The sequence below is a fragment of the Pseudophryne corroboree genome, chromosome 8, assembly GCF_028390025.1.
Source record: "Pseudophryne corroboree isolate aPseCor3 chromosome 8, aPseCor3.hap2, whole genome shotgun sequence".
Taxonomy (NCBI): domain Eukaryota; kingdom Metazoa; phylum Chordata; class Amphibia; order Anura; family Myobatrachidae; genus Pseudophryne; species Pseudophryne corroboree.
Genome location: NC_086451.1, coordinates 416,458,625 through 416,469,832, shown reverse-complemented (window position 1 = coordinate 416,469,832; position 11,208 = coordinate 416,458,625). Strand labels below are relative to the sequence as shown.

Here is an 11,208-nt window from a genome sequence, read left to right as displayed (position 1 = left end):
TTGCAGGTCCAAGCACATGCGTCGGTGATTGCAGATCCTTCTATAATCGACCATCTGAGTCGCCCAGAATGGCTGCGGAGTCTGGGACGCTAACTCCATGTTTTCTGCATGCGGGATCGCATATGTCGGCTGAGAATGCTCTGATGCCTGCATTTTTGGCGGCACTCCCCGTTACAACACTGGTTTGTGTACAACACTGAATCAGGCCGTTTGAGGGATTTTTAAAGGGCAATACTAATTAATGCTTAATCAATGTAACTTATCATTAGTTACCATTACTGTACTTATCAGCAGTGGCCTTGTAAACCTATGTATCTCATTCTATCTTCCTGTGTCTTGTCTTTGCAGGGAGAATGGTACAGAGACATAGCCACGGCCCCAGTATTGTGTGGCTGAGATTCACAATGGCATAGCCGACCACACACTCAGTTAACAATGCCCATTTAAAGAACGGGACACATACTTTTTCATGGTAACCCTATGCTGCCCTCGCCTCTTCTCCTTGTGCTATATCTTTACCTATTTCTGATTTGTGTTTCTTGCTTGGGTTTCTCTCCCCTAGCTTCCTGTACATTACCTGTGCCCCCCTCTCCACCCTGTTTATTGTTTTATTTATTTATTTATTTACTGTTTCTTATATAGCGAAACATATTCTGCTGCACTTTACAATTGCAATCAACAGTGATAAGACAAACTTGGTAATAACAGACAGACGTAGAGGTAGGAAGGCCCTGCTCGCAAGCTTACAATTTATAGGGAAATAGGAAGGATACACAAGGATAGGCGCTATCTATAGTATAGCAGTCACCAGATTGCAAAGACAGTCCTGATGGGATATATGGGCAGATGTATTAACCTGGAGAAGGCATAAGGAAGTGATAAACCAGTGATATGTGCAAGGTGATAAAGGCACCAGCCAATCAGCTCCAATATGTAAATTAACAGTTAGGATCTGATTGGCTGGTGCCTTTATCACCTTGCACATATCACTGGTTTATCACTTCCTTATGCCTTCTCCAAGTTAATACATCTGCCCCATTATTAGATATGAATGCTTCTGAAGGTTATGTGGGCGGTTCAGGAATTTGATAGGCTCGCCTGAATAGTTGGATTTTCAGGGAACTCTTGAAAGTTTGGAGGCTAGAGGAGAGTCTTATTGTGCATGGGAGGGCATTACATAGGGTGGGTGCTGCCCTAAGAAAGTCCTGCAACTGTGAATGGGAACTAGTGATCCATGCAGATGAGAGACGCAGATCTTGTGCAGAGCGGAGACGTCGAATTGGGACATATTTTGAGATAAGCGAAGAATTGAAATATATGTTGGTGTAGTTTGGTTATTAGCTTTATATGAGAGAAGAAGTATTTTATATTGAATACGGTAGAATACAGGTAATCAATGGAGGGACTGACAGAGCGGATCAGTAGATTTTGAACATCTTGCTAGGAAGATTAGGCTTGCATCTGCATTCAAAATGGATTGTAGTGGTGAGAGTCTTTTCTTGGGAAGACCAGTAAGGAGACTATTGCAATAATCAACGTGGGAGATAGTGGCCCTCATTACGAGTTGATTTCTCGCTAGCTACTTTTAGCAGCCATGCAAACGCATAGTCGCCACCCACGGGGTAGTGTATTTTCGCTTTGAAGGAGTGCGAACGCCTGTGCAGCCGCGCGGCAGCAAACACATTTTGTGCAGAACAAGACCAACCCTGTAGTTACTTATTCTGTGCGATGATTGCTGTGACGAATGACATGGTAATGACATCAGATACCCGCCCAGCAAACCCCCGGCCATGCCTGCGTTTTTCCAAACACTCCCAGAAAACGGTCAGTTGCCACCCAGAAACTCCCACTTCCTGTCAATCTCCTTGCGTGCGGCTGTGCTATTGGAATCGTCTCTAGAACCAGTGCAAAACCACAAAGGACTTCATACCAGTACGATGCGCGTGCGCATTGCGGTGCATACGCATGCGCAGATTAGCCTTTTTTTCACTGATCGCTACGCAGCGAAGAACGGCAGCTAGCGATCAAATCGGAATGACCCCCAATGAGAGCATGGATTAGAGTTTTTGCAGTGTCTTGTGTAAGATAAGGACGTATTTTGGATATGTTTTTAGATGCATGTAACATGATTTAGAGACAGATTAAATGTGTGGTGCAAATGACAGTTCAGAGTACAGGATGACACCTAGGCAACGAACTTGTGGGGTAGAGTGGATAGTCGCGTTGTCAACAGTTACGGAGATATCAGGTAGGTCGGTAAATACTGTTGGCTGTCGGGAATATAATTAATTCTGTTTTTGAAATGTTGAGTTTGAGGTGGTTACTGTTCCTTAACCATCTGACAGTACCAGTAGTGTCAAAAGCTGAGAGTCAATAGTTTTAAATTTTTCAAAGCTGAAGCGCAAACACAGATACATAATAATCAATGTATATGTATGTTACTTTAATGATTCTTTGTATTTTAATGCTTTCATTTTAGTGGATCACTTGTAATACCCCTCAATGGACACAAGATGGAGCTGGTAAATGTCATTATTCATTGTTTCTAAATTCAAGGCTTGCAAGATGTATCAAAGATAGGCTATGGCAGCCCAAGTTAATTAGAGGCGTAGTCGGTTAATATGAAACACCAATGCGGTATGCAAGAGGGGAAGCTACTGCCAAACCCTGTTCAATATTGGATGCAATAATTAAATAGACTAAGCAAACAATACTCTTGGTAGCAGTAAAGACATAGGATTTTCATTAATGTCATTTTAAGGATGTCAGTTTGGCTATAATACGGATGAGTACTTCTGGTAGCAAATGCAGGTGGCACATGGGGAATAGTGTAATACAAAGCAGATGTATTAGCTGTAATTTGTATTAAGAGAAGCAATACTCACAGACATACTGGGTCTCACGCAGAAACTCGAACAGCAGATACCCCTATGCTACATACGTGCCCGGATTAAAAGACATATTTGCTTAGTTGTGTATTTAATATTAATGTCCCTTTAAATTTGAAACCGCTGAAGACCCTAGTGTGTAATTCATTGCATACAGGAGGATTATAACCCTCTCGAGTACCCAACCTAGGTTGTTTTAAGGATTTTTCAGTCAGAGATAATGTGATATACAATCCACTGTATCCATTCGGGATGCGGTTTGTATGCCACCGGTCGGGATCCCAGCGGTCAAGATACGGACGCCGGAATTCCAACCGCTGACAATGCTGCCAGCCGGAATGCCGGCTAGCAGGGGCTATTCTCACTCACGGGTGTCCACGACACCCATAGAGTGGGAATAGAACATATGGTGAGCTCAGCGAGCTAAAGAGCCCGCAAGGGGCTCTGTTGCGCTCATCCCCCCGCCGGCAATCTGGCGGACGGGATCCCGGGGTCGGTATGCTGACCTCCAGGATCCTGACCGCCAGCATATCAGCCCCAAAACATCCATTCACCATTGAACAATGAAATTACTTTTTCTATTGTATGGGTATTTTTATATATATATATATATATATATATATATATATATATATATATATATATATATATATATATATATATATATATAGAGCAAGTTCAGGCGGCACTCCACGGATTTTCAAAACCAAATAAGACAGCTACACCAGCTTGATTGTCAACGTTTCAGGTGCTATTTAATTACACCTTTCGTCAGGAATCCTGAACTTGCTCTTTGTATCTGCTCTGTTTGGACCGTGGGAGGGCACCCAGGTAATTAACTAGCTGTTTGGAGTGCCGGTCATTTGGGAACTTTATATATATATATATATATCCCTTTTCCATTGCCTCTAAATCCCGGGTTATTGCCGTGATAACCTGTGTCACGGGTCAGTGGGAAAGGGTTAATACAGGTTCAGTGACCCGAAAACCCAACCCAGCTAGCCTGGACTTCTGACGCATATGCGTGTGGCCCAGGCCGCTAGTTGTGCTGCATTCAGTGAGTCTCCTGTGAGGCTCCTCAAGGCACCAAAATGTTGATATTGTTTTGGCGATGGTGGTCTGTCATCGATGTGCTGGTGCTGATCCTGCATCAATCCATATTATCTATAGGGAGTGTTGCTAAAGAGCATGGTTCGTCAACCTGCGGCCCTTCAGCTGCTGTGGAACTACACATCTCAGCATGCCCTGCCTCAGTTTTAGCATGCCTTAATAGCAAAACCGTGGCAGGGTATGCTGGGATGTGTAGTTCCACAGCAGCTAGAGGGCCGCAGGTTGAAGACCCATGCAGAGTGTTGTATACTGCTTTCAGACCAAAGTCTTGGGTCCAAACTAAGTTATTGACAAAGCTGGCCCTATGCATAAGCATTATAGGCATATGCCTATGGGCACATGGAATAGCTAGGGCATCCAAGGGGAGCAGCAGTGAATGGGACATATCTTCCAGACCAATATGGGCACATCCCCAAAACCAGGAATGCCTAACTAAATGGGGACAGTTGAGAGGTTGCACATTGTTCCTTTCAATTTTGTATTTTTTTGGTCACTTTTGTTCCTGATGTGGCATTTATATGTGGTAAGATACTGGAGGTTTTGTTTAAAGTGTCCTTGCTGCACAGCCACTATATTGTAGCAGTATTCTATGGCACAGGTACTATAATGTGGCAATAGCCTATGATTCAGGTATTACAAAGTGGCAGTAGCCTATGATGCAGGTACTATAATGTGGCTGTATCCTATGGTACAGGTATTACAAAGTGGCAGTACCCTATGGTGAAGGTACTTAATGTGGCAGTATCCTATTGTACAGGTACTTAGGTGGTCATTCCGAGTTGATTGCACCAAGCAACTTTTTGCTGCTGGTGCGATCAACTAATCCCCGCCTATGGGGGAGTGTATTTTAGCATAGCAGGGCTGCGATCGCTTGTGCAGCACTGTTATGCTAAAAAAGTTTCACGTTAAATAAGAGCAGCCCTGGACATACTTACCCTGTGCGACGGATCCAGCGATGATGGGGCCGGCTTTGACGTCAGACATCCGCCCTCCGTTCTCCTGGACACGCCTGCGTTTTCCTTACCACTCCCCAAAAAAAGCCGCCAACGGACAGGTGACGCCCAGGAACGCCTTCTTTCTGTCAATCTTCTTGCGGTCGCCGCTGCGACCGCTTTCTGTTTCCAGCGACGTAGCCCGGACACAAGGGTCGCCGGGCAACGACGCATGTGCGCAATGCGCACGCCACGCATGCGCAATTCCGACCCGATCGCACTGCTGCAAGAAAATGCAGCGTGCGATCGGGTCGGAATGACCCCCTATACGTGGTAGTATCCTATGGTGCAGGTATTTTAATGTGGCAGTATTCTATGGTGCAGGTACTATAATGTGCCAGTAATCTATGGTGCAGGTACTATAATGTAGCAGTATCCTATGATGCAGGTATTAGAAAGTGGCAGTATCCTATGATGCAGGTATTACAAAGTGGCAGTATCCTATGGTGCACCATGCGTGTCCCAGTTAAAAGGGATAGTATGGCAAGGCTAGATATGAGGGCACATCTGTAGTGCAACACTATGAGGAAGAGCACACAGCTCTCAGTCAGGTATATATGGGTGGGGGCGGGGCGCCTTCCCAGCCCCACACACGGACACCTGGCAGCGCTGGAGGAAAGAGCGGGAGCGGTCTCTCTCAGAGTCAGACTCTTCTCTCCATTAGTTAATATTATACACTGACATTGATTGGGTGTGGCCGGTGACGTCAGAGGGCGTGCCCTACGACCGCCTCCTGGGCCGTTCTTCAAATTGCCGCTCAGCGACGGGTGGGCGTGGCTTCGGCTGCTCATTGGAAAGGCGGTTTCCAGAGCGGGAAACACCCTTCCTCTTTACCATTGGTCAGCAGTCTGGATAGGCGTTCCCTCCACCGCAGCAGCGTCCCCCCATTGGCGGGCTGAGTTGAGGTGAGCGAGTAGACGCTGTGGTGGTGCGGGACGTGCACTGCGCATGCGCACTCGGACACTGATCGCAGGGAAGGAGAGAGACACCCGCCGCTCGCACACACCGGAGAGAACCCGCAGCCGCATCGCCTCTTAGATCCGCACTCTCCGGCCCGCCATGGTGGACTATCACATGACTGGCGGCGGGGTTCCCATCGGCAGAGGAATCATCGGACCAGACGGTAAATACATGGAGCAGGACGATGAATGGGACCGGGACCTGCTGCTCGACCCGGCCTGGGAGAAACAGCAACGCAAGGTGAGCGCACGTCTGCCCCGTCCTGCACCACTCTGTTTGGTTTGACACCTCGCAGTAGCACACACACACACACACACACACACACACACACACACACACACACCATGGGATATATAGACCTACAGTGTATCTTTATATCACTCTGCTGCATACACCTTGTCCAGCAGTATATATGTGTGTGTGTGTATATATATATATATATATATATATATATATATATATATATATATATATACTGTATCTCTACACTACTGCACCTGGCCCTGTAGTACAGTATATGTAACATGAGAGATATATATATATATATATATATATATATATATATATATACACACACACTCTGCTGCTGCACCTTGCCCAGTACTATATATTTAACATTGGATACGTGTGATATCTGCCTATACTGTATCCCTATATAGCCCTGTGGGAACAGTATATACATATAACATGAGGTTTATAGAAGTTTCTATGCACACATCCACAGACTTTATCCACATATCCCACCGCAGTACCTCCATACATGTAACCTGCTATAGATATACATTTATGGTGCCCCTGTAATATACTAGACTTCCTGACCTTTTAGTGTATATGTAACCTGATAGAGAGACAAGTCTATACCTTATCACTGTTTCACATGGCTTGCAGGAATCAGCCAGGTAAACTATCTGACCTTGGGTGACATGATAACCGCAATAGTTTTTATGTGTGTGTGTATATGTGTGTGTGTGTGTATATGTATGTGTGTGTGTGTGTGTGTGTGTGTGTGTGTGTGTATATATATATATATATATATATATATATATATATATATATATATATATATATATATACACACTTGTGACTTCTTGCCCTGCACAGCCTTTCAGGTTATGCCATCACCCAGTGCGTGGGCTATTTATATAATGTTACTAGTTTTAGAAAGCTGTTTTGTATCTGCTACCTTGTATCACATGGACATGCAGGTTGTAGTAAATATGTACTGCTGCGTTGTAGGCCTCTGGGCCATTCCATTTGCATATCTAGTGATATACTTTCAGTATAGATTTCCTTTTACCCCCGTGATGAAGGCAGTCATGTGTACTACTAGTCTGTACTTGACAGCATTGATCGTCTATATTCCTGTGCTGTCTACTTTGCCTGTACAGTGTGCCCTCACGCATTGCAGAGCCACCTGTGGGAAAGGGAGGCACCTGCAACTTATTACACAACACTTGTTTGTGATGTGTGTCAGCTTTGTATAGCAATCTACACTATGTAGCCTGCTGAGATCCTGCGTTCATGCATTAGTGCAAAAGGAAAGTTTAATGTGATTATATTACCCACTCCCAGCTGCTTTCGTTCCTATAAAATGCATGCAATTTATATACACTTCTACAGTATGTTCTATTTTTGGGAAAGTTATTATATAGGCTTTTATCTGGTTCTATAGACATTGGATACAGAAGGGAGAGGAGGCCGTACACAGGTGTTAGGTGACTTTACAGGGTGTCTGAAGGTGCTGCAGGGTGTGGCAAGGCATCTCTGAAATAAGGGTTTAGAGTTGTGCATATAAAATCCGATCTAACATGTTGAACCGTGCTGTTGGGGGTGGTTCCTTATCACAGAGTGGGAGTTAGTCACTGTCGCCGGGCTGTCAGTCATGTGTCATGCCCTTTGCATATGTCCCTTGGCCCAGCTTGTCAGTGCCTTGCAATCAGGGCTGGGCTGGGCTGCATACAGAATTTTTATTATACCTGGTCATTCATAAGGGCTTAGTAAAATGTTAAGACATGAAAAGCATGCTCCATGCGTGTAAAATAAATATATATAATATATTCTCAAGCTTTCTCCCGTGGATATATTTAGAACAGAGCAAACTACAGTCAGAGCAATGGGAAATTACATTGCAAGTAGCAGCTCAGACTGTCTGGCTCAAAGTAGGAGCTCGCTTATCTTTAATGGACACAAGTTAAATCCAAGTTGTATAGACAAGACTACTTTCCTAAGAGTAGCCTGCAGTTGTACAGGTGAAGGAAAATGTAGGTGGGGGATCTGCTCAGCTGAATAAATAGAACTCGCTACTGTGTATTCTGCTCCTTCTTTTTTTTTTTTTTTCCCCTCCTCCCTTGAAAGGCTGTGAATAAGTCCTTTAAGAGTTTAGCCTCTGTGGTTAGTCTATGAGCTATTTGTGTAACATGCACAATTGTGTCCTTTTCTTGTGTAGCTGCTATTTTTCTAAGCGGTGAAGATTTTTTTTACTGCGTCCAAACCTGGTTTGCCAGTTGTAAGTGAAACCAGTGACCTATTAACTGAGAGCCTGGAAATCTTTCATGTTTGGGCTTTAAACCCCCCTCTGACTGGGCACAGTCTTCCCATCTGAAAGACCTCTTTATGGGGACTCTCCGAGTGCAGCACAGTTGCCTTTTTGTGGCAGACAATGATCACACATAAGAAGAGCACTGTGTGTTCACATGGTGACCGGACCTGCGGCGTCTCATTTTCTTCTGTCCACATGGGCTAGTAATGTGCAGGGTTGTTTGTGACCACGAATGGCACTGGAATAAAGGCCTAAGATGACTGCATGTTGGCGAAAGCTATTAAACCCCTAGCAGTAGTTAAGGCCTGCAGAGTTTACCTACGTTTATATAGAGACAAGATGTCAGGACAGCGGATGACCACTTTCTAGTACATATGTTCAGTTGCATATTATGGTCATCTGTAGGAATAAAACATGAGTTCTGAATGGCACCTGGTGTCACGTTGGCAGGTGCCATACAATCCGTAATACTGTGGGCTTGTACTTTTAACCTTCCAGGGCTTTAATCATTAACAAGTGTCAGCAAAGCCTGGTCAAGAGGGAATAGGTTATGAGTCTATTATATTTGTTAAGTTGTGCAAGCAGAAATAGTTTAACTCCAGGTTGACCAGACTAGGCATAACACCGCATATAAACTTTGTGCTTGGATTGGACATTTAGGGGGGAAAAGCACCGTCACATGACTGGCTTCTCTACTGCCTGTCACATGACCTAATATTAGTGTAATGAGCATATTGTCAGTTATTAGGTCACTGAGACATGAAATCATTCTTTGGGGTCGATTCAATTCACCGACAGTTGAATAGCGCCGGGAATTGGCTCCCCGGTGCTATTCAAGACAGCGCCAAGTGATACTCAATTGTCGGTAATTCTTCTCTCTCACCCCTGGGGGATGAGAGGAAATCCGACACAAGACAAAAGTGCTGTCACGCGGCTGGTGCGAGGCTGATTCTGTCGGGAATCAGCATAACCCGCCGGGGAGTTAAGTCGGAGAATGCCCGTTCTCCCAACAAATCAACCTGTTAAGCCGGCGAATGCCCCTTCTCCCGAACTTAACTTGAGCTGAATTGAATAGCAACGGGAGCTAATTCCTGGCGCTATTCAACTGTCAGTGAATTGAATCCACCCTAATGTGTTGAATTAGGGGTCTGTCAGCTTGTAGTTCTTTCCCGTCAGAATCTCTTTTCTCTATCGTCCTAGTGGATGCTGGGGTTCCTGAAAGGACCATGGGGAATAGCGGCTCCGCAGGAGACAGGGCACAAAAAGTAAAGCTTTAGGATCAGGTGGTGTGCACTGGCTCCTCCCCCTATGACCCTCCTCCAAGCCTCAGTTAGATTTTTGTGCCCGGCCGAGAAGGGTGCAATCTAGGTGGCTCTCCTGAGCTGCTTAGAAAAGTTTAGCTTAGGTTTTTTATTTTACAGTGAGTCCTGCTGGCAACAGGATCACTGCAACGAGGGACTTAGGGGAGAAGAAGTGAACTCACCTGCGTGCAGGATGGATTGGCTTCTTTGGCTACTGGACATTAGCTCCAGATGGACGATCACAGGTACAGCCTGGATGGTCACCGGAGCCTCGCCGCCGGCCCCCTTGCAGATGCTGAAACGAGAAGAGGTCCAGAATCGGCGGCAGAAGACTCCTCAGTCTTCTTAAGGTAGCGCACAGCACTGCAGCTGTGCGCCATTTTCCTCTCAGCACACTTCACACGGCAGTCACTGAGGGTGCAGGGCGCTGGGAGGGGGGCGCCCTGGGAGGCAAATGAAAACCTTTTTTGGCTAAAAATACCTCACATATAGCCTCCGGGGGCTATATGGAGATATTTAACCCCTGCCAGAATCCGTTAAGAGCGGGAGACGAGGCCGCCGAAAAAGGGGCGGGGCCTATCTCCTCAGCACACAGCGCCATTTTCCCTCACAGAAAGGCTGGAGGGAAGGCTCCCAGGCTCTCCCCTGCACTGCACTACAGAAACAGGGTTAAAACAGAGAGGGGGGGCACTAATTTGGCGTTAGAAATGTATAAAAAAGATGCTATAAGGGAAAACACTTATATAAGGTTGTCCCTATATAATTATAGCGTTTTTGGTGTGTGCTGGCAAACTCTCCCTCTGTCTCTCCAAAGGGCTAGTAGGTCCTGTCCTCTATCAGAGCATTCCCTGTGTGTGTGCTGTGTGTCGGTACGTGTGTGTCGACATGTATGAGGACGATGTTGGTGAGGAGGCGGAGCAATTGCCTGTAATGGTGATGTCACTCTCTAGGGAGTCGACACCGGAATGGATGGCTTATTTAGGGAATTACGTGATAATGTCAACACGCGCCAAGGTCGGTTGACGACATGAGACGGCCGACAAACAATTAGTACCGGTCCAGACGTCTCAAAAACACCGTCAGGGGTTTTAAAACGCCCGTTTACTTTAGTCGGTCGACACAGACAGGGACACTGAATCCAGTGTCGACGGTGAATAAACAAACGTATTCCTTATTAGGGCCACACGTTAAGGGCAATGAAGGAGGTGTTACATATTTCTGATACTACAAGTACCACAAAAGAGGGTATTATGTGGGATGTGAAAAAACTACCGTAGTTTTTCCTGAATCAGATAAATTAAATGAAGTGTGTGATGATGCGTGGGTTCCCCCCGATAGAAAATATGGGCGGTATACCCTTTCCCGCCAGAAGTTAGGGCGCGTTGGGAAACACCCCTTAGGGTGGATAAGGCGCTCAC

At 45.6% G+C, this 11,208-nt stretch overlaps 1 protein-coding gene across 2 annotated transcripts in view; it reads left to right on the top strand.

The window, feature by feature from the left end:
- Positions 1-5,852: 5,852 nt before the first annotated feature.
- The window catches only part of ACTN4 (actinin alpha 4), an 81,387-nt gene continuing 76,031 nt past the window's right edge, over positions 5,853-11,208 (top strand). The window contains exon 1 of one of the 2 annotated variants that reach the window (XM_063937930.1): positions 5,853-6,190. In XM_063937930.1, the coding sequence (XP_063794000.1) occupies positions 6,050-6,190 (141 nt within the window). In that variant the 5' untranslated portion in view covers positions 5,853-6,049. The remainder of the gene's footprint in view (positions 6,191-11,208) is intronic. The other variant, XM_063937929.1, reaches the window with a different exon arrangement.